We start from the raw sequence: 22430 nt of genomic DNA, 5'->3' as shown, positions 1-22430 counted from the left end.
GCTCTGAACCCCCACGGCAACCAGGAGCGCCCCCTGGGATAGAGAGGGAGGCGGCAGGACATGGGACAAGGGAGGGAGGAACTCCGTCGTCTAGCTAGAGAAGGCACTTTGGAAGGTGTTGGTGTAGGTCAGGGCAGTGGGGCAAAGGGCTCAGGAGCATTTCCCTAAGAGGACAGTGAACGTCACAGCTCGGAAGGGCACTGAGGATCAAGGGAGGTTCTTGCCTAATGTCTTCTTGGTCAGCAGGTGGCAGGGCCAGAGCCTGCCCTGGGTCTCAGGCCGGCCAATCCTTGGCGCCCCGCTCTTGAGAGATCTGCACAGACCCTACCCCTGGCTTGAGTGTTTTCTTCAACACCCCTGGGACTCCCAAGGACACCAGGACTGTACGGCTACACCCAAGGGCAGGAGGAAGGCAGGGGGACCAAAGGGGTATGGGGCAGCGGGCAGACTCGGCTGGTGACTGGAACCAATGTGAAGGGCGGAACAGGATTTGAAGGTCAGCACTAGTTGGGGTTGGGTGAGGTGGCCAGGCCAATTTGGAGACATACTTTGGGAAACACCAAGCTAAGATGTAGCCTATTTAAACTGAGCAGATGAGAGTAGGTCCTATATTGAAGCGTACGGTGTATCTGACTGAGAGTCAGTTCTGGATTTAAAGGTAGAGACTACTTTTAAATAAGGGTAGATGAGGTCCGTGGGGAAAGGAAGCCACCATATTTAACCAACAGTAGGCACTGTGTGCAAGTAAGGTAGGAGTATTTGCGTAAGGGTAGAAGCTGTTTCAACACATGGTAAGTGCTGTATCGAACAGGGATATGTTCTATTTTCTAACCACGTATTGAATTAGGCATTGCATTTAACTAGGCATTTCACCGAAGGCAGGCACTGTCCCCAACTGAGAGCAGAGGACAGGAGGGTAGGAACTGCATTTAGCCAGAGGAGGGCACTGTATTTTCCTATCAGTGACACGGAGAAGGGAGGCTTGATGTCACCCCAGGAAAGAGAATACCCCTTTCTAGGGGCTTCCTCCTTAGCAGACTGGTCTCCAACTGCTCCTGCCAACTCTATGACCCCTAGTGGATGTGTGCCCATGGGAAGTTCACTCAGGCCCCATCAGGCTCCAATGGTGGCTACAGGTAATCTGCCCCCAAAGGCTGGGACCCCAATTTGCCCTGGTCCCCAGGACAGCATGCTGGGGAGAGGGGAAGAAGAGAAGCACCAGAACGGGCTTGCATGACTGTTTTTATTCGAACCACCAGATCTGCCCCAACGAAGAGCTCCCCAGACCCTGCTGCACCTTATAGGAAAGGGCTTACAGTCAGGGAGGAGGGACCTGTTGCTCCTGTCCCTGCGGAGGGAGGTCAAGATGGAACCTGGGATTCTTGGGGACCATTCAGACTACTCCCACTGCCTGCGGGGAACTGAGGATGAACCACCCCGTCCCAGGTTGGAGGTGGGATCTCAAAGTTGCCCCCTGAACAATACTCCACTGAGGGCGGGGTGGGGAGGGCCTGGCCCTGGACACCTCGTGTCTCTGGGCGAGAACTGTCGCGTTCCCTCGTCCATTAGGCCTGCTGCCACTCTCCAGCCCACCAGGGGGGTAGGACACGTGTGCTCCCTCACCATCCATGGGGACCCAGAAGGGGGTTCTCTGCATGACGTTCCTTCCCTCGGCCTCAGGCCAGCAGGCGGCTGTACTCTGCCAGGGCAGAGGACTTCTTCACGCCGTCCCAGATCCGGGCAGCGTAGTGGAACCTGTGGGAGGAGGTCAGCAGTCAGTTGCCCTGGCTGCGGCCGGCCAGCCTTGCACTGACCCCGGCCAGGTGGGAAAGCAGGTCCTGCGTACACCCCATACGCCCCAAGACAAGAGCCTCCTTGGTTGGGATGCAGGGAAGACGGTAATGCTGACAGGACTGGCCCGGGTTCTCAGACCTCACCCAGGGTGAGCCGAGCTGAAGGTGCCTGGTCTGGGACCTAGGCCTCAGGCCCCAACTCCCGAGTCCAAACTTCTCCCCACTCCACTTGGTGTTGGCCTTTGTGGGTTGGGGTTCTACCTCTAGCTCCCTCCAGAGTCTTCTAATGATGAGTCTAACAGCTGCGTGACCCTCGCCCCCCTGGGCTCTGCCATAGGCAGTGAGAGGAACAGAGCTCCCGGCCTGGCCACAGCCGATCACAGACCCTGGGGAGCCGCGCTAGAGCTGCACCAAGCCAAGCCATCTCCCTCTCAAACGTGTGTCTCCCGGAAAGGAGATGGTGCCCACCTGGATCTGGCAGACCTGCTATGGGCTCCGGACACAGAGTCATGTAAAGTCGGGGCGGGGAGGCTCAGGGCTCTGTGAGAGCAGGGGAGAGAAAGCTCGTCGGCAGAGAAGGAGGGAAGGTGGAGGGGGACAGTGTGACTGGGCCATCCAGTCAGAGCTGGAGAATGCAGCTGCTGTGGGGACATTCCGGTGTCCCCTCCTGTGAGGCCACACTTTCTGCCCTCAGGGCCTCAGAATAGGCTGACTCAGGCTGACTGGGCTCCCTGTTCCTACTCCTCACTATCAAATGACACCTGGCCACAGGTGTGTGACGGTGCTATGTGACATTTCCTTTCTCTGAGCCTAGATTTCCCCACTAGTAAAATTGGTGACAAGACTTCACACCCCGCTGGCTACTGGCGAGGACTCAAGAGCACATGAAGCAGCACGCTGCCCGGCAGGTAAGCAGTCGTCGATGTTTCAGAAAAGGAAGCTGAGAGGCGGAGAGAGCACCGAGACCTTCCTCTTGCCTGCGCCAGGGCGGGGCCCCCACGCCGACCGCTCTGCCAAGAGCTCTTACCAGTTCTTCTCAGTGAGGATTGTGTGTGACAGCTGCGGCCGGGCCATGGACATCACCTGGCTCCGGAGCTTGCTCACCAAGGACTGGAAACTGGGGTGGCCCCGGTACCCAGGGAGCAGGGAGAAGAGGGGGCTGGAACCGGGTCCTGGAACATTGAGGTGGGGAGGATAAGGGGGCCAGCCTGCCAAGAGAGGGCCTCTCCTTTCTCCCGGTCACCCGGCATCCTGGGCTGGAGTGCCAGGAGTACCTCCCCGTTCAGAGCCAGCCCAGCTCTTCCTGTACTTCCATGACCTGGACACACACTCCTACGAAAGGGTCCAAGCACCTCTGGGACAAGCAGAGTCTCCCCTCAGACCAGTGTGGGTCCCTACCACCCCAGACCAGGGCATCCCGTGTCTCCCTCCAGGACGAACCATACCTGCTCTTGGTGGGTTTTCGCTCTCTGCTTCGCTGTCCATGAAGGGCACCAGGAACAAGTTGACCTCAGAGTCCAGGAAGTCAGCTGGGAGCCCAGGGAAGACATTGCACTGTAACATGGACAGAGTACCTGGAGGAGAGAACCCATCAGCCTGCAGGTACTATGCTGAGGGGCAGGGGAGGTACATGGATGAGAGCGTCAAGCTAGGGTCAGGAGGCCAGTCCGGACGTCTGGGCCACGGGATCGGATCAGGAATCAAGAGGCCGCTGGCCCGCTTGGGGGTGGTTCAGGGACCCTCACCCTTGTAACGCAAGTGGGAGTGAGCCATGAGCTGGTCAATCATCAGGTGCATCTGTCGCAGCTTTCGAGGACAGAAGTCTTCCCGGCGAGCTTTGTTCTGCAGGAAGACTGAGGGGTGGGAAGAGAGATGCAGTCCTGTGAGGCCGCTGGGGCTTGGCTGTGTGGACTTCCCCTCTCATGCCAAAGATGTGCTGGGTTCAGAGCACTCGCGAACGTTTACATGACATGTTACTTTGCTTTAGCACCAGGCCCTGCGCTGGGTGATGCTGGGGACCCAGCATCTGTGAGTCAGATGTGGTTTCCACCCCCAAGGAGCCCCCGGTCTGATGGAAACGACAGAAAAGGAAGACAGGCTCAGGAGTAAGCCGGGAAGGCACCAGGGGCTTGGTGAGACAGAGGAAGCAGGGAAATCCCGGCCGAGGATGACATAAACAGGCTGGACCTTTGTAGAAGAGCAGTGTGTGGGCAGAGCACAGCAGAGCAAGGGCAGCGCAGGCACAGGCTTGGCCTGTGTGCAGCTGAGGGAGGGTGAGCAGCGTGCCTGGGCCCGCTCGGGTTACTGCAACACTCACTCCCTGAGTCTGTGCTGGAGACGCCAGGGTCACAGAAAGGGGCAGATGTGGGTCCTGTCCGCAAAAGGCTCTCATTCGGATCAGGAGCCGGACCCAGACTCGGGGTTTGTGCCCTTGGTGGTCACGTGGGACCCTCAGAGGAAGGAGCGGCTATTCTGCTCTTTCTTCCTCCCAGCTCCCCACTTCCCCAGTGCTCCTGGTTTTTGCCCCCCATTCCTCCTCTGCCCACCCCTCCAGCCCCCAGAAAGTCTCTCACCCAGGTGGGGGTAGTACTCAGTGCCTTCATCGGAGCCTGAGGAGCTGCTGGACTCATGGCTGGGGGATGGGGTGGAGGGCTTCACCATCTCTGCTGTCTGGAGGAACCTGGGGTTTGGGGTGAGAGGTTGGTGCTCTGGCACTGGCACCCCCTATCCCACAGCCTAGGGACAGAGCTCCCTTTGTGGATCTGATAAAAACTACAACCACACTCAGATAAATGCTGCATCCACACCCTATTTCTCACACAATTTTAGGGAATTCAGAGACAACTCTCTCAGACACCAATCCATGGACCCCTGCCAGATGTGTGCATTTTTAAATGAGCTTATGCTATTAAAAAAACATACTATCAAAAAAAAAAACAAAACAAAACCCCACAAAACATACTTCCATTTTTTAAAGCGTTTGTAAGATCACAGCAAAACTGAGTAAAGTACAGGGATTTCCATAGACACCCAGGCCCCACACACGCATAGCCTCCCCCACTATCAATATTCCAATGGACCTACGACACATTATTATCACCCAAAGTCCATGGTTTACATTAGGGTGCCCTCTTGGTGTTGTGTATTCTGAGTTTTGACAAAAATATCATATATCTACCATACAGTATTATAACGAAGGTTTCACTGCCCTAAAAATCCTCTGTGCTCCACATATTCACCCCTCCTTCCCCTCCCAACCCCTGAGCTTTTTACTTGTCTCCACAGTTTTGCCTTTTCCAGAATGTCATATAGTTGGAATCCTACAGTAGCCCTTTCAAATTGGCTTTTCACTTAGTAATATGCACTTAAGAATATGTACTGTCTCCATGTCTTTTCATGGTTTGATATAATATTCCATTGTCTGGATGTACCAGTTTATTAATTTACCTACTGAAAGATATCTTGACTGCTTCCTACTTTTGGCAATTATGAATAAAGCTGCTTTATTTATTTGAGAAAGAGAACACGCACGTGAGCATGCAGAAGTAGGGAGAGGGGGAGAAAGAGAATTGTAAGCAGACTCCACGCACAGCACGGAGCCTGATGCAGGGCTTGATCGCACCACGCTGAGACCATGACCTGAGCCAAAATCAAGAGTCAGACGCTTAACCGACTGAGCCACCCAGGAGCCCCGTGAATAAAGCTGCTTTATAAACATCCATGTGCAGGTTTCTGTGTGGACCGAAATTTCAATTTATGCTATTTTAAAATAAATTTTCCAAACATGTAAATAAAATAAATGCTATCTGAGGTAGGGGATAATGGTACCCAATAAAAAGCTATGGATATTCTCACACAGACACACTTACATATAAGTATGTCATCCAGTTTCAAGGGGCTCACCTGCTAAGAAGCCCACCGCTAGGCTCTGCCATGTGCCATCCTGAGTCTATGCCCCAATCAGAATGTAAACTCCACAGGGCAGTCTGTTTTATTCAAACCTGTGTCCTCAGTGCCCAGAACAGTGAACGGCATCCATAACTGTTCAATATATTTGTCATGTGAATGAATTCAAATACACAATGGTGGGGGGGGGGTTCAGAAATAAGACATTTCGATCAAGTCCCAACAGCTGACTCTCCCAGAAAGCCATTTTTACTGTTGGCCAGACCCAGAGTTCACCCCCACCCCCGGGGTTACTAATATAAATGTTAAGCTTCCACTCATCAGTTGCTTACTATGTACCAGGTACTACGCTATGCTGAATGCTTTGAATTCCTTAACTCATTTAATCTGCATAAAACAATTTGCCTATGAGGAGCTAAGGAAAAAAAAGCCACTCATCTAATAAGAGCTGGGGTTCAAACCCAGGGCTGCCTCACTTTGGAGACATCTGCTTCCCTTGGCTCAGCTCTCCCCTCCCCATGAGCTCCTGTTCCTTCCTCCTGTCTGGGCCCTGCGCCCAAGGCAGCTGGCCTCCACACCGCTATCCCCTAGGGCCTGAGGCCAAGAGGAACCCTTGTGCCTTAGGTTCTAAGCCAGTTTGCCTGGGTGGGGGGGCATTTCTAGAACCTCCAGCTGCTTCAGGCACGACTCCTGCCAGATCCCAACTCCTTCCCTTTTCCTGTCTGCCAGGGTACCGACGGAATGGTACCCATGCCTGGAGGAGATGGACAAGCCAGATCCTGATGATGCTCTTCACTCAACAAACATGTGTTAATTATCTACCTTGTGCCAGGCACTGTGTGAGGCACTGGGGCTCCTGGGGCTTACATTCTAATGGGGGGGAGACGGACCATAAAGAGATCTGCAATGTCCTGTCAGGGAGTGATAAATGCAAATGAAGGAAAACACAGGAGACTACGAAGTGGGGAGTAAAGGGGGGTTGTATCGGGAAGGCCTGGGGTGGTGCAAAGGACAGGAGAGAGTCTGAGGTTCGCAGGAAGAATATTTCCAGCCGAGGGATGGAGTGCAGAGATCCTAGGCCGCATGAAGAGTAGCCATGAGGTCATTAGGGCTTTAATGGAAGAAGTGAGGGAAAGCGGTGAGAGGGAAGGGCAGTGAGACGACCGGGACTGTACCTGTAGGACCGTGTAGGTCATGCTTGGGAAGGACTTTGGATTTTATTCTGAGTGATGTAAAAAGTCAGTGGAGAGTTTTAAGTATGTGTATGTATGTTGGGTGGCTGTGACCCACTCCAACTCACATTTTGAAGGGGTCCCGTGGCAGCTATGTGGAACAGGTGAGACCTGCCCAAGTGGCTGAGTCTCCGGTCCCCATCTCTTGCCTGGCTCCCCCTCCCCACCTGCTCCTCACCTGTATAAACTGAGGTCTGTGAACCAGTCCTGGACAACGATCACCACATGGCAGACCGTGAAGAGGAAAGCAGCAATCTGGAGTGACTGAGAGTGGGCAGGAAGGGACGACAGAGTTGAAGGTCCCCTCTGCCCAGAGTGGGGCCCGTTCCCAGGATTTAGCCGAGGGGCAGCAGGGCAAGGGCCTCAGACTATGCTGGCACTTCCTTTATGGCCATCCGTACGTAAGGCAAGGTAGGAATGATCACCCCCATCTTACCCAGGCAGGTAACGAGGCCTGAAGGGGGAAGGGGCAGGAAATGACTTTTCGGAGGAGCACAGTCAGGAGTAGAGCCAGACAGGACTCTCAGTGCTATTCTATCCTACAGCTCATGGGGCACCCCGGGCTTTTTATGAAGCAGAAACTAGGTAAAACCCATATCCAGCTCCCCATCACAAATCTTGAGGGGAAGGGTGAGACCTCTTCCCTAGCACTGGCTTGGCCTCCTCACCTGCATCTCAACATAGGTGTGGGGCAGGTTGTACTCTGGAGGCAGCTTGCGGTCATTGTTGATAAGGTGGTCCAAGATGGAGGGGCTCAGGATGGGCTGCAGCAAGGAAGAGAAGGTGTCAGGAAAGGGGCTGGTGGTCGGGACCCTAAGGGTTGCAGCCACCTAAGTTCCACATGTTGAAGGCAACTACCTCGCCTCTCTCAGAACAAAGTGAGGTGAGAGACATGGGCAGTTTCTAATGAGTAAGTGCTAGTCCGCAAGAGGAGGTGAAAGAAGAACGTCTCCAAGCAAATGCACCCCCCCAGCTCTTTTCCAAATCACCACTGCTCTCAACGCCTCATGCTCAAGAGAACCCTCCTAGTGCTAATAAATGTAACCCTGACTTGGACGAGTCATGTCCCTTCAAGAGCCTTTTCTTCCCTTAGTTGTTTCAAATGCTTTCAAAACTTCGGTAAGATAATTACTTTGGTCAAAAAAACACAAGGATTAGTGTGAAAATTGGTGAGGATTTAAAAACTGCATCAGTGGGTGCAAAAAAAATCAGTGGTGAGTTCATCACCTTTTCTCAAAGGAATATTCCATTCAAAAACCACTAAGAGTTACGTCAGCTTGACAGTCTTCTTGACTTCTTCCTGCCATGAGTGGAGTTCTTTAAGTAAGGGGCTTTCCCAACTGCTGGCTTTCCAGAACTCCCAACGCTGCATGCTCTGTTCTGTCCTGACTCCCGTTCTGCTCCACGTGGGTCTTGGACCCAGCACACAGCAGTTCGGTTGGTCTCTAGGTCCCGGTGGCCCCTGCAGAGGGCCTGCCTCACAGACCTCATGCCACATTTGCAGATTCTCCACTCTCTGTGTCATCAATGCCTGTGGTGACTAGAACTTTGTTCCATCAACATTCAGTGGGCACCAACTACGGGCCAGGCCCTGACCAGCAGAGCTGCTCCCTGAAGAGCTCCAGGCAGGGGCGGAGTGGGGGCGGAGTGGGGGCAGGACACATGAAACAGGCTGAGAAAGCAGTGCTGCCACGGAAGGTGCACACGGCACTGGCGGGCGCTCAGAGGAGGGGAAGCCTTCTGGGGGGAGAAGGCATCATCCAGGCAAAAAGGCAAGGGGAGAGAGGGTGTTCCCATGATCATGATACTGCCAGCGAAGAGTAGGAAGTACGTGCTTCGTGTCCAGCACTGTCACTAGGACTTCACTTGTATTCACTCACTGAAGCCTCACAAAACCCTACAAGGTAGGCAATGACATTCCTCCCACTTCAGAAAACTGAGGAAGAGGCTGTTTCAGACAAAGGAACGGGATGAGGAGAGCCCAGAAGGGAGGGAGATCATGGCAAGGCCCTGTGGTGAGTGTGGTGCAGCCAGACACTAGACCAGAGCGGGGAGGCTGGAATAGGAAGGAGGCAAGCCCCACAGGCCTTGAACACCATGCTACGGAATAGGGGCTCTGCCTGAGGGCAGGGGGAAGATGAGGAAAACTGCCAAACCCATGACAGGTCAGTTCTAATGACAGTGGTGGGCCTGAGCACTAACCATATGCCAGGTCCTATGCCAAGTACTCTGCCTGGACTGTTCTACTGAATCCTTGCAAGGATCCTGTGAGGCTGAGAACAAATTACCGTCCCCATTTATAGACAAAGAAACTGAGGTCGGTGGGGCTGGGGGGGGGCGGTGGGGGAGGTAAACACCTGCTTCAAGTCACCCAACTGGTAAGGATTGAAGGGGCAGAACCTGGACACACACAGACCGACTCCAGGGCCCACACACTTAACCACTCTGCTAGAAGATTCTTTAGGCTACTGTGTACAGGATGGATGGGAGGGGAGGGAGGCAAAATATGCTAAGAGACTAAAGACCAAGAAAAGACACAACTTGGCTGAAACCACGTGGAATGCAAACAGGATTCTAGCTTAAAAATATTCAGGGATGGAGCTGAATGTGGCATGCAGTAGGGTGGGGCATGTGGAGGCTGGCACCTGCGTGTCCAGGAAAACAATCCGCTCTTGGGTAATAAAGAAGTCAATGCCACTGGTCTGGTTGCCCCCTCGTTCCTTCATTTCGGCACTCTGGGCCCGGAAAACATATGCCCTGTGGAGAGGAGCAGGTGGGGTGCATTAGAGGTCTGGTTCTCAGCCTTTGACACCTCCGGAGTATTACCCTGTGAAAGGAGCACGTGAGGCATGGTTCCCTGCCTGCCCACAAAGCCTTTCCATCTGTGGCCCCTGCTGTCTGGGGGCCTACATTTTATTCCACATGACTTTACCCTTACTCCTAAGTAGGTCTGTCAACTCATTTAATGAAGTCAGTAGCCTGAGGTATTTAAGAGTAGGGACTTTGCTAGACTGCTGGGATTCAAATCCCAGCTCCGTGTCTTCCTGGCTAGGTGGCTTTGGGCAAGTCCTTAATCTCTTTCTTCTCTGTTTCCTCATCTATAAATAGGGATAACACTGGTCTCAAAACCCTTAGGGTTACTATGAGGCTAATACATGTAAGGACCTTAGGACCCTGCCTGATATGCAGTGATGCATAACTGTTAGCTATTAATTACCAAGTACACTTGCCACAGGTCAGGCACTGAAGATGCAGCACTGAGTACTCCCCACCCCCAGAGCGAGAGGCTGTTTGGTTGTAGAACTTGGTTCCCAGTTCTTCCCCTGTGAGGAGAGTTTCCCTCGATTCTACCTGTGCTGGATGGGGAGAAGAGAGCAAAGAAGGCAGAGCTGAGCCTTGCCCTAAACCACCTGAACTAACTTGGTCACATTCTGTGGCTCGGACAAAGAGATTTCCTCTGGAGCCACCCAGGTGCCCCTCCCTTAACCTCTCTGACCTGATAGCCTATGACTTCCTGTCTTGCTCACTCTGCTCCAGCTCCACGGCCTCCACACTGTGCTGCACACACCAACCAAGCGCTTGCCTCAGAGGCCAGCTTTTACCATTCCCTGATTAGAATACTCTCCCTCCTCCATGTCTGCTTTTTCTCAACGTCCCCCTTAGTGAGGCCTTCCCTGACCACTGGATTTAGAACTGTAATCTAGCGCCCATACTGCTTCCCTATAATCCCTTCCTGGGTGGTTATCATCTTCGAACATGTCAAATTTTGTTCACTATCGACAAAGATTTTTGCTAATATTCTTTGCTGTTGTATGCCCGGCATCCAGAACAGTGCCTGGCACATCATAAGCACTCAATAAATACTAGTTGAATTGAACGAAAGCAGGGAGACCAGTAAGGAGGTTCTTGGCATCCTCCAGGGGAGATGTCAGAGGCTTGGACCAGGAGATAGAAATGAAAAAGGGGAGAAGCAGATGTATTCTTACCATAATCAAGAGATCTGATGGCAAGAGTTGGCATCAAAATCCACCACGCCACAGGCTGACATGGCTCAGAAAGACTAGTGAGGCCAACAGAATTCTCTCTAGCTCAGGAATCTGAACTCAGAGCTGGGGCAAATTTCGCTAGTTGGGGGAAATTGAGATGGAAAGAATGCCATCTGAGAGAGCTGGAGCTGCTCCCAAGTGGAGCCAAGGTGAGCTTAAGTTACAAGTTATGAGAGGAGATGGCGCGGACATGGGAGGAAGGGCAACCCCACAACTCTGGTTCTAGAGGATGTATAGTCTCACAATAGTGGTACTTAACCTGTTCTGGGTCTCCATCAGACCCCTCTAAGATCTAGTGGAAACTACAGACCCTTTCCCTAGAAGAAAAGCCTGACTGCAGACATGTGCAAAATTCTGCATTTACTGTTGGGAGGTTCATGGACCCCGATGCCCACTCATAGAGTGCAAGGTAGTATCCCCTGTTTTATTCAAAAAACCAAACCCCTATGTTTTTTTAGACAATCCTAAGTGGCTACTACCCTTTCTCCTTGCCCAGTCTGAGTCTTCCTTAATCAGACTGTGCATGTCCCCTTCTCCCTAGTCCCTGCCTTTTCCCCTTTCCTCCCCTGCCCTCAGTTTTGGTCCCTAGTTCTTAAGCTTCCTCTTCCCCAAATCTTCTCCTGTGATTTCATCCTTTACCTTACAATCATCGCCATCCTTCCTCAAAAATGCAGGACTGAGGTTGGTCTAGAACCCACACCCTACATCTGGGTCTCTTTCCCCGTTCTATTTACCAGGACTTATCAACCAATATCCTGTGAGCATTTGCTCTGCGTCACGTTCTTGTTAACGTTTGCCTTCCTGATCTTATCCTTCAAAAGCCACTTTACAGACGACGAAGTGAGATATTGGGAAGTGAAGTAACCTGCGCAAGGTCAAATAACTGGTGAGTGGCAGGGCTGAGACTGAGGTCAGCCTAAATCCAAAGCTGGGCTCTGTACCATTATTCCTGGGGGCAAGGCAGGAAGGGAGGGAGGGAGGAACAGGACTGGTTACCTTGGAGCTACACAAATATTTAGCCCAGCCCCTAACCACCCTCATCTGACAAAGGCATTGAGGCCATGGGAGGTGATACATTATCCCAAAGTCCTCTGGTAACACCACTTGCCATGCCCAGGCCCACCCTTCCCCGTCCCAGGTCGGTGCCCACCTCCCTCCTGGCCTTCCACACCCCTTACCTCTGGTCCTCCTCAGGAGTGTTGGCCGACAACAATGACATGACCATGGACTTGCCTGTCCCCTGGAGGCCCAGGACGCCAACCACCAACACGTCAGTCTGATCCAACAGGTACTGTGGGAAGATGAAGGAATGTGACCCTCATAAATGTGTCAGCTGCTGGAGTGGAAGTGAGACGCGGGGGTGGGGGTGGGGGCAGGGCAGAGACTTTCATGGCTGGCCTGCCTGCCTCTTCAGATATGAAGACAAACTTCGATGGCTTCAATCCCCTGAGTTGGGCAAAGGGCCTGTGTATGTATGTGATGGCACAAAGAATAACTGTGAGAGCTCCCAAGTAGAGAAGAGCCTGGCATGGCCAACAAGCTAATAATGTGGCCGGAACACAGTGGGGAAAAAGGGGAACCTGACTTTGCTGAAGGGAGGAAGGCACAGGAATGAAGGACCGGTGGAGGAACAGGTGGAGGAAGACAGGACTAGTAACCGAGGGCTACCGGAGCAGACTCCTGGAGTGCGTTCAGCTTCTGGCAGGTTGGGAAAGCATGAAAACGGGAAGAGAGTGCAGGAAGGGGAGGTCAGTCCATCTGGGCTCCTGTATGTGGGATTTAAGGCTCCTGGAAAATTCTGAGACCTTCACCTCTGGCCCATCAGTTCTGATGCCTTCCACCACCAGGGGGTGTGAGAGACACTCCTCAAGAAAAACAGAAAAGTCCTCAACTGGCTCCTTAGAATCACCTGGAGCTTAAAAAAAAAAAAAAAGCAGTAGCAGCTAATCTCGGGCCTAACCCTAGACACATTAAAGCAGAGTACCTAGGCCTCGCCCTGTTCAATAAGCTAGATGCTGTCCACATGTGGCCATTTAAACTCAATTAAGATTAAACAAAGCTAAAAATTTAGCTCCTTAGTTATACTAGCCACATGTGGGGATATGGGGACAGAGAGTGGCTACCACACTAGAAGATGCAAGTACACTCTCAACACTGCAGAGCGTCCTACTTGAAGAGTAGGCCTGGACACTGGCTTTTGTTTTGTTTTGTTTTAAAGCTCCCAGTTGGTATCAGTAAGACAGTGGACACAGAAAGGCAGCAGGCCAGGTAAAAGATGGGCCTGGCATGTTGTTTTAGAAAGTCCAAGCTGTTGAAGAAGGAAAAGGGACACATCTGGGAGAATCTGGGCAGGGATGGGATGTGACGGGTCTAGGAGCGGAAAGCAGCAGCAGAGGAGAAATGAAGCCTGGGAGACTGGAGGTAGGGCAGTCCAGGAATGTGAGGTCTGAACCAGAGCAGGGGCCACCGTGATGGACGGGGAACCACCGGGGAGTGAGATTCAAACCAGTTAACAGTGGTACAGCTTGGGTTTCACCCAATTAGGAAAGGAACTGGAGCAGAGTCCAGGAGTGCCCTGCTGTGGGATGGCATCTGGGTGGCAGTGGGAGTCCCTCCTTGCCAACCAATAGCAAACTATTTCAGTATTTTAACAACCAGCACAACTGATCTAGTGGAAGCCACTGCCATTCAGCCCTGGCTAGGTGAGGACTTTGATTCCTTCTCTCTCCTCATTGCAACTGCCTGAAAGCTGTCCGGTCTGGTACTGCCTGCAGAGAGAGTGGCGGTGGGAGGCAGGGTGGACGTGGCAAGATGTGGGACCTGGGCGAGCTCAAGCGTGCAGTACCTCAATGGCGCTGTCACACCAATTCATCTGGTCGTCTACCAATTTGATGCTGTGCTTCATGCGTTCTGGGGGCAGTAGTTTGGCCTGGCCCACGACCGCTGGAGACAGGGGGAAAGCAGGAGACAGGATGTGATGAGGGTCCGTGTGAGGGCGTTCCAGCCCCCAGCCAGATCCTGCCCGGCCCCAACTCACGGTCCATGGCTGCTGGTGCGGCAGTGCCCATGCCTCGGTTCTGGATCTGGTACACAGGCTGTGTGGGCCTCTGCCCCTCCTTTTCTCCCTTGGGTGGTGCGGGGGCTGCAGGGGGTGCAGGGGCAGTGCCCTCAGGGGTGGAAGCATTTGTTGCAGATGCAGGCCCTTTCCCCTCTTCCCGTGGTTTCATGAGGACGATAGGCTTCTCCAGAGGGGCTGGGGCTGGTGGGGCAGCAGGGGCTGTTGGAGGTGGTGGCTGCTTTGACTGTGGGAGAGAGAACGTTCCAGTCAGTGGGGGAGATCCTTGCCCTAACTGCTCCCAGCCTCCCCGTCAGAAGATTCTTCCCTGCTCACCCGCTCTGCCGGAGGTTTTGAGAGGATGATGGGGGTTTTCTGCATGACTGACGAGCTTGTCTCTTCGCTGCCATCCTGTGGTGAGGGAGGGCAGTTACTCAGGAACGGCTCCCCTGGCTCTCCTGGACACTCCCAAAGGCCTTCCATGTGCCAGGTACAATTCTAAATGCCGTCATATATTAGCTTTTCAATTCCACCAACAACCCCGGGAGACAGATACGATTATCCCCATTTTACAAATGAAGACACTGAGTTCCAGAGAGGTCAAATGCCTTGCCCAAGGTCACACAGCCAACAAGCAATGGAGCCAGGATTTGAACCCTGGCAGCCTGGCTCCAGAACTGCATTCAGCTGCCTCTGCCAGACAACAAAGCCCAGGTAGGAGCTAGGGCTCTGGAGCTAGATCTGGGTTCAAACTTGGCCCTGCCTTTTGTTGGCTGTGTGAACTTGGATGAGGAACCACCCTTACTTCGGCCTGTTTCCTCATTTGGCCAACAGGGATTGGCCAACAGGCATTTCTTCAGGGGACTTGCACAAGGCCGAAAGTAGATGAACTTGTAAGCGGTCCACGTGGCAGGTGCTCACTACCTGATAGCTGCCATCCTCGCTCCTCAGCTCCACTCCTGTGCCTGCCAAGCCAGTGGCCTGATTCCCACACCTTGCCCTCCTCATGCTTCTTTTGACTCACCCCCGACCTGCTTGATAAGAAAAGGGAGAGATCTGAGTTTGCGTCTTGTTCTTTTCTGGTTCCTGAGGAAACGCATGAACCTTCACCGGGTCTGTTTCTTCACCATATGTTGGGGATACTGGCCGATGGTGAAGAACAAACAAAAGCGCATAGAAGTGCTCTGGAAAGAACAGTTGAGAGAACTACAAGAGAGGCTGTGGGCCTTCAGAAGGCCAGGGAGGAGGGGAGGGTATGTGGGACCGAGGCTGTGCGGGCAGCAAGAAGATGGTGGACAGATGTATTCAGGAGGCACAGTGTGCAGCACTCGTGTCTGACCGGCATGGGAGGGGGGGGGTCCAGGATGAGGCCCAATGGGCTGTCACGGATACTGGGAGGAGGAGAAATGGGAGGAAGTTGCTGAGGTCAGCAGGGGACACGGGGGATGTGAGGAGTCCACTGGCCAGTCAAGGGCAAAGTCAGGGACAAAGACAAGAGACTTTGGAGTTGCTTACCCAGGGACTGAGGCTGAGAGTATAGGAAGATGGTACTGTCCTCCAGGATATGTGTGGAAGGGAGAGAGACCCTTTGTTCTTACCTGTCCTGCAACCCAAGGGAAGGAACAAGCAAGAGCCGAGCTCACTGTGAATAAATTATTCTTCATGTTTGCAGTTCTAGGGTTCAGAAACCAGTCCCAATTGGTACCTTCTTCCACCCTCCCCCCAAACCTCTCTCAGAGGTGGAGAAAGAACCTGAGTGGGGGGCAGATTCTGGCAGTGAGTCACCTAAGCACACGAGGAGAGCAAGGGAGGACCTGCGCCCACGCCGAGGCTCCTGATTCCCAGCCCAGGACACTGCAGCAGACAGAATAGGCTGTGCTTGGGCTCGGCTGGATATGGGCTTGAGTTCTGGCCCCAAAGCTTACTGACTCTGTGACTCTGGGTAAGTCCCTTCTCCTCTGAGACTCATTTTCTTCATTAGTGAAAATCAAATCTATCCTAGGTTCTCCTTCATGGGGTAGCTCTCAGGGTTCAGGAAGACCCCAAAGGATGTTAAAGCACTCTGCGTGGTGCCCAGCATGCTGCATGCCACTCAACAGATAGTAACAGCTGCTGTCGTTATGGGGCGCCTGGGTGGCTCAGCGGGTTAAGCATCTGACTCTAGATTTCGCTTCAGGTCATGATCGCAGGGTCACGGGATCAAGCCCCTGCATCAGGCTCCATGCTCAGTGCAGAGTCTGCCTGTCTCTCTCCCTCTCCCTGCTTGCATGCGTGCTCTCTCAAATAAAATCTAAAAAAACAAAACAAAACAAAAAAAAAACAGCTACTGCTGTTATTATACGACTCTTTAAAATGCGAGCTTATGGTACCTCTCAGCTCAAACTCTCCAATGCCAATTTCATTCGGTGAAATCCAAACTCCTTTCCCAGGCCTCTCAGGTCCAACGTGATCTGCCTGAGTTACCTCTCTGAAATGTTCTTCAATCACCTTCTGTTCTTCAGCCTCTGCAGCCACGCTGGCTTCTGGCTACTCCCTGAATACACCACACACAGGGCTCAGGGCCTTCACATTTGCTCTTCTGTCCCAGCATGCCCTTCACTCACATCTTGTCATGGTGTATTTCCTCACCTCTTCAGGGAGGCCCTCTCTGTCCACTTCATCTAAGACAGCCCCCTTTGTCGCTCTCTGCCCTTACTCCATGAGGCCAGTCAGTTTTGTTCACAGAGTCCCAGCATCTAGATTAGTGCCTGGCACATGGCAGGTGCTTAAAAAACATTTGTGGAACGAGTGGATACATGGATGTTGTCCTTGGGTCCACTCACTCACCCGTCTCTCTCTCTCCCATGGGGCAATGTAGTCCCTCTCCCGACCACCAGGCCCAGAGAGATTCTGGGGGCCGCCAGGGCCAGGCTCCTTCCACCGTCGCCGCCTCTCTATCCCATAGAGCCCAGGCTGACTATGGCCAGACTCAGACATGGTTGCCTACAGAGAGAAAGAGGTTGATTTCAGGGTGAAGAGACGCTCTCTGATCTGGCTCACTCTGGACTGCAAAAAGGCATTTTGTTTCGAGAGCTCTGTGGCTGTGGCAGTGGCTCCAGCTGGCTCTCAAGATCTACTCTTCCTTTACTTCTTCCAAAAAATATAAAACCCTCAGTTCTGAGCAGGGCACATGGCTGTCCAGAACACACTTCCCAGCATAATTTGCAGGTAGGTGGCCATGTGACTAAGTTCTTTCTGGCCACTGATATGAACCAGAAGTGTGTTTTGGCAGCTTTCAGGAACTTTCCTTCACAGACACTGGCACATGCCTTTTGCCCTCCTCCTGGCTGGAAGGAATGTGGTGTGCAGGCTGAAGCTCAAGCAGCCACCTCGGACTGGAAGGAAGAAGGCATGATAGAAAAAGATTAGGGAGTCCCCTATTATTAACTTTACATTGTCTACTTCTGGATGTGGTGAGAAACAAATACACTTCTCTTACTTGTAGCCAAAACTATTCCCGACTATTAACGCCTTTGCCCCAACGTGAGTATAACTCATAGGGGGAGAGTCACATAAAAATGGGACATCTTTCCCAAACTGCAGCAAAGCATTTCCTTACAAATCAGTAACATGATCCTCAGTCCGACAACTACTGTTTTGATTACCGAATACTGGCATATGCAGGGCATTCAAGGGCCTATTTTCATCTGGTGTCTCATCTGGCATCAGTCTGTTTACCTTCCATTTCTGATGGTCTGCCATCCCTCACACACCAAGGTCTCACCAGTGGTTAATCTAAGATGTTATAATATGTACTGCTACCGATATGATCCACTCCCTACCATTTAATTATCTTTATAGGTCCCGCTAGGGAGTTTCCCCAGCTGTTTACACTTCATGCTAGGGAAGTGTCTGAGTACTTAGTCTGTTTGCAGGACTATAAAGCCATTTACGATATAGCTCACAGGTCAAGTTGGTAAAACTGTAGCCTATGGACCAAATCAGGGCTGCCTTCTGTTTTTGCGAATAAAGTCTTATTGGAACACAGCCAAGTCCATCAATTTATCAATTGTCTACAGCTGCCTTCTTCATACAATGGCAGAACTGAGTAGTTGAGACAGAGACAGTACGGCCTGCAGAATCTCAATTCCCCTCTGGCCCTTGACAGAAGGTTTGCTGACCCTTGCTTAGCTCTTAGTCTACAGCTGCCTGTGAAATCATACTATGAATCCCCCCCTCCCCACCCAAGCAAACAGTGACTAACAGGTCCCTGTGCGAGATTCTTTCTCCAGAACTGCAGTGTTTGCAGGATGTGGGAATAATTTTGCTAGCCAGGCAGCGGCTTGTCTAGCTCCTCATTGGCTCCAAGTGACCTCTCCCGCCAGAAACTGAGCTCAAACTGCCTGAGACAGGAGGGCAAGGCCTGTTTACACATGCTTATGGAAAAGGATCCACTCAGCACTTAAATGACTGTTTACAGTCTCTGAGGGAGATTCCCCTCAGAAATCGGGACTCCACCCTCCCCTGCTACTAAGTGTTGGTTTATACATTATTCTGGAGACAGCCCCACCCCCCACCCGGACCCTTAAGTATCTTTCCTCAATGGGAATTCCGCTCAAGCATCTGTTTACACACCAAGGGGACCCCTTCCTACGCAGTAAGTGGTCCCTTTGCATGTTATTCTGGGAACTTCCACAGTATCTGCATCTACTTGACAGCTCTAAGGGGGAGCTCCCCAGAATCTGAGTCCACCTACATGCAATTTGGGGACCCCCAGTATTTCCAGGCTCCTTTGAGGATTCTCCCAAAATGCTTGAAGCCAGTCTGTGTTTATTTACAGGACTCTGACGGTGACCTCGCAGACGTCAGGCATGTAACAAGGCATTCTCTGGGCAGCTTCCTCACCACCTGCGCATCTCTTCATATGACCCTTGTGGGGATTCTCCCCGAACCTGTGTCTATTTGCCAACTCCTGACTCCATATCTATGCCCACCCCCACCCCCAGAACGTTAAGAGTCGATTCACACTATTTTTCTAAGGACCCCCTAACACCTGAACACATATATTTACAAGTTTGCATATGGGGGACCCCCGAGAACTTACGAGTCTAGAAATTGCTCAGAGGGCACCCCCCCATAATTAGGCACCTGCTTGCAAGCCTATGGGGAACCCTACAACTTAAGTTTCTTTTTACGCAGTATTTAAAGGACCTCCCGGGCACATAGGGTCTGTTTGTATACCCTCTGCGAGCGTGATCCCAAAACTTGTTTCCCTTTACACGCTATCGTTGGGACCTTTACAATACTTAGGCCCTCCCAGAACCGGAGTTCCTATTTACACATTATTTACCGGTCCCCACCCAACGCCGGCCAACCCGGTATTTTAAAGTGTTGCCCTTCGCTCCCTACTCAGTTCCGCATACCCGCCAGGCGTCCGAGCGACCGTTTAGCGGTCGAAAAGGGGGCGGGGCCCCGAAACGCGCCCCGCGCCCCGCCCCCTGCCGAACCACGAGCCTCGCGCGGGCTTGCGGGTCCCTTACCTAAGGCGGCTGCTGATTGGCTCTTGGGGCGCAGCGCTACGCGCGCTTTGGCCGGGGGGGGAGGTTCCGCCACAAACCACGGGCCTGTAAATGGCGTCTGGGGGACAAGGAGCGTGGGGGAGACCGAGAGAGCAGGCACCGGTCACTCGGAACCGGTCTAGGCACCCCGGAAGCACCCAAGGAACGCAGGGCCGAAAGAGGAGGAGGAGGTAGCGCGGTACCGAGCTGAGAGCAGGACCCGCGGGGGTGCTGTCCTTGCGCATGCGCCGAGGGCTGGGCGAGCGAGAACGGAACGTCAGCGCCGGGTTGAGCGTGCGTCGATGGAGGTGGTTGGCCTCAGCACGCATGCGGATGACGGGGGAGGGGGGGAGAACGCTGCGGTTCCGCCTTAGTGCGCGTGCGCGTCTGTCGGGGCTTCTGTGGGAGTGTAACCCAGAGGAAGAGAGGGTGGTTACGGAGATGGCAGGTTCGAGTCCCGCTTTGTCAGTGCCGTTGGCTGGATTCGGTAGGGTGGAGCGGCAGGGAGGCATTTTGGGCCCTGGGCCGAGGAAGTGCTGAGAACACAGGAATGAATCAGACCGGCGTGAGCGCTGGAAGACAATCCGCTCTGTGGAGGGAAACAGTTCAAATCACTTAGGGAAAGGGCCCAGATCCGGTTGGACCTTGAAGCACGGCCAGGAGCACTCCTGGCAGAGGGAAAGGCCTAGATTGTCTTGGATTCAGAGTTCTCCCGGGGTGGGAGGTGAGGCCGCACAGATGGGCAGCTCAGATCCTGAAGGGTCTCCCCGGGCAGGTTCTATCCTGAAGGTATGGGAGACGGAGACGGGGGGAACGGGACCACGTATTAAGTCCCTCGGCGGCCGCAGTGGAGGAGGAACCCAGGCCTACGGCCCGAAAGTTGAAGACGCCTGTGGTGGAGCCCTGTGCACGCCTGAGGAATACCCGGCTGAGAGCGCGGCCCGCGGAGAGCGCATGCGCAGCGCCTTCGCGGGGGGGGCCGGCGGTTACCTTTGGGGAGGAAAGCTCGCTCCAGAGCACAGTGATTCATAAATATGTCGGCGAGTGGGGGAGGGGGGATTTAACATTTTTCTTTGGAAATCTTAAAACGTTTTCTAATTTCTGTTTGAACAGGGAATACAGGTACATTCTGATAGAACTCAAGCACCTAATGGGGTACACAATAAAAGTAAGTCTCCTACTCTGGTTCCCATATTCCGTCCCTAAAGCACCGGCTCCCAGTTTCCTTCTGGAACTACTCTTAAAGCATTGGCGTTAGGAGCTTGGCAGCCGACCTTAGCCAAGTTCCTTAAGCCTCTCTGCCCCCGTTTCTAAAATGAAGTTGGCAGCACCTTGTGATATTAACGGCAGTTAAGTGGATGAAAGTTCCCACAACAGTGCGTGGTGCATAGTAGCACTATGTGTTGTCATGTTTTGTGGTTTACAGTGGTGATGATAGTGATTGATTCTGAGCTGCCTTCTCCCCTGCAAGCCTCATCCCTGTTTCCATTTCCTCAGTACCTGTGCCAGGTGGATCTGTCTCCAGGCTGCCACAGGCTTGGTGAAAACACTAGTCACAATAGACCTAAGTTGAGAGCCCTGTTTATGGATTCTCCAAAGACTGTGGGTGTTTCCCAGAGACACACATGACAATCAGGCCATCTGTATTATGTCTGTCAGTGTTCCTCTTTAGCATCTTAATCTCAGTTAGGTCATTATTAGTTTTTCTTAACTAAATTTCTCAATCCCAGAACACCCTCCATGCCAGTTTCACAACTCCGAGCAACCCCCAGGTGGAAATAACTTAAAAAGGAAAAAGAAGGGGCCTGACATTGACATTGGGCCCACTGTGTACCAGGCTGTGTGTTTTTTTTAATTTTTTATTGTTATGTTAATCACCATATATCACATCATTAGTTTTGGATGTAGTGTTCCATGATTCATTGTTTGTGCATAACACCCAGTGCTCCACTCAGAATGTGCCCTCTTTAATACCCATCACCAGGCTAACCCATCCCCCTACCCTCCTCCCCTCTAGAATACCAGGCTGTGTTTTATATACATCACTACAACCTTTTCCCCTCCCCATTTGACAGATGGAGAAAATGAGTCTGAGAGAGAAGGTCCTTACAGAAGTCCCCTAGCCAAGAAGCAGCAGGGCCTGGATTCAAATTCAAGCCTGCCTCACCACAGAGCAAGCCCACATTTTTTCCCCTGGCAGCGGGCAACCCGCCTAGTGGTGAGTCGGTGGTGCAAACAAGCACCCAGAGACCTGCCTTTTCTCATATTAGTGACATGGTTGTGTGGATGTACCATGCTTTTTAACCATTTCCCTATTGATAAACATTTAGGCTGTTTCTGAACTTTAGCTCTCACATTTGCTGCAGTTAGTATTGTCATACATCTTGATTGTATGTATATGTGGTATTATCAGTGATATCTTGTTTGAAGTAGAATTGCTGGGTCCAGGGTATAAGCTTGGGAATTTTGAGAGCCATTGCCAAATGATCTGTTCATTTCTTCATTCACTTGTCTGTTCATTTTATTCATCTATTGAATGAATTATGGAAGTTTAATCAGCTGCCAAGCATGGCTGTAGGCTAGAGATCCCACAGTGAATAGGAAAGAGCACCTGCCCTCTAGCACAGATGTTCTAGTAGAGCAGATGATGTCAGGTAAAAGATAGTTGGAAGGAAAAGTCAAGGTAAGGAAATTTTGAGTGACAGAGGTCAGAGAGTGACAGGTGGTTGGAGAGGGCTCTCTGAGGAGGTGACATTTGAGCAGAGGCCTGAAAAAAGGTAAGGAAATGAGCCATATGAAGATGCTGAAAAACAGTTAGTGGAAAGACCCCTGGAAGAAGCAGGAGTGGAGCCGGCTGTTCA

At 52.3% G+C, this 22430-nt stretch overlaps 1 protein-coding gene across 5 annotated transcripts; it reads right to left on the bottom strand.

Moving 5' to 3' along the window:
* Positions 1–1229: 1229 nt before the first annotated feature.
* On the bottom strand, positions 1230–19771 carry SMG9 (SMG9 nonsense mediated mRNA decay factor). 5 transcript variants are annotated; one of them, XM_025849663.2, is made up of 14 exons: positions 19552–19764; positions 16859–17014; positions 14369–14443; positions 14015–14279; positions 13823–13920; positions 12156–12268; positions 9577–9688; positions 7600–7695; positions 7110–7195; positions 4367–4473; positions 3539–3646; positions 3239–3367; positions 2821–2965; positions 1230–1755 (listed from the first exon to the last, which is right to left on the bottom strand). In XM_025849663.2, exons 2-14 carry the CDS (start codon positions 17006–17008, stop codon positions 1677–1679), a joined length of 1563 nt encoding a protein of 520 aa, XP_025705448.1. In that variant the 5' UTR covers positions 17009–17014; positions 19552–19764; the 3' UTR covers positions 1230–1676. The 5 variants fall into 5 exon arrangements, with proteins under 5 accessions (XP_025705448.1, XP_025705449.1, XP_073742686.1 ...); XM_025849664.2 differs by lacking the exon at positions 19552–19764 and adding an exon at positions 19435–19515; XM_073886585.1 differs by lacking the exon at positions 19552–19764 and adding an exon at positions 18768–19389.
* Positions 19772–22430: the final 2659 nt, after the last annotated feature.

Source organism: Callorhinus ursinus, unplaced genomic scaffold, assembly GCF_003265705.2.
Source record: "Callorhinus ursinus isolate GAN/ISIS: 27379988/994484 unplaced genomic scaffold, GSC_fseal_2.0 scaffold71, whole genome shotgun sequence".
NCBI classification, from domain to species: domain Eukaryota; kingdom Metazoa; phylum Chordata; class Mammalia; order Carnivora; family Otariidae; genus Callorhinus; species Callorhinus ursinus.
This window is presented reverse-complemented; position numbering and strand designations above follow the sequence as displayed.

What these genes read in the sequence shown, in the direction of transcription:
- SMG9 (XM_025849663.2), bottom strand. Translation starts at nt 17,008, where the DNA reads ATGTCTGAGTCTGGCCATAGTCAGCCTGGGCTCTATGGGATAGAGAGG. An exon ending in CAAAACCTCCGGCAGAGCGG is followed by an intron (nt 14,280 to 14,368) that starts GTGAGCAGGGAA and finishes TCTCTCCCACAG; the next exon opens with TCAAAGCAGCCACCACCTCC. An exon ending in ACAGACCTCAGTTTATACAG is followed by an intron (nt 4,474 to 7,109) that starts GTGAGGAGCAGG and finishes CCCAAACCCCAG; the next exon opens with GTTCCTCCAGACAGCAGAGA.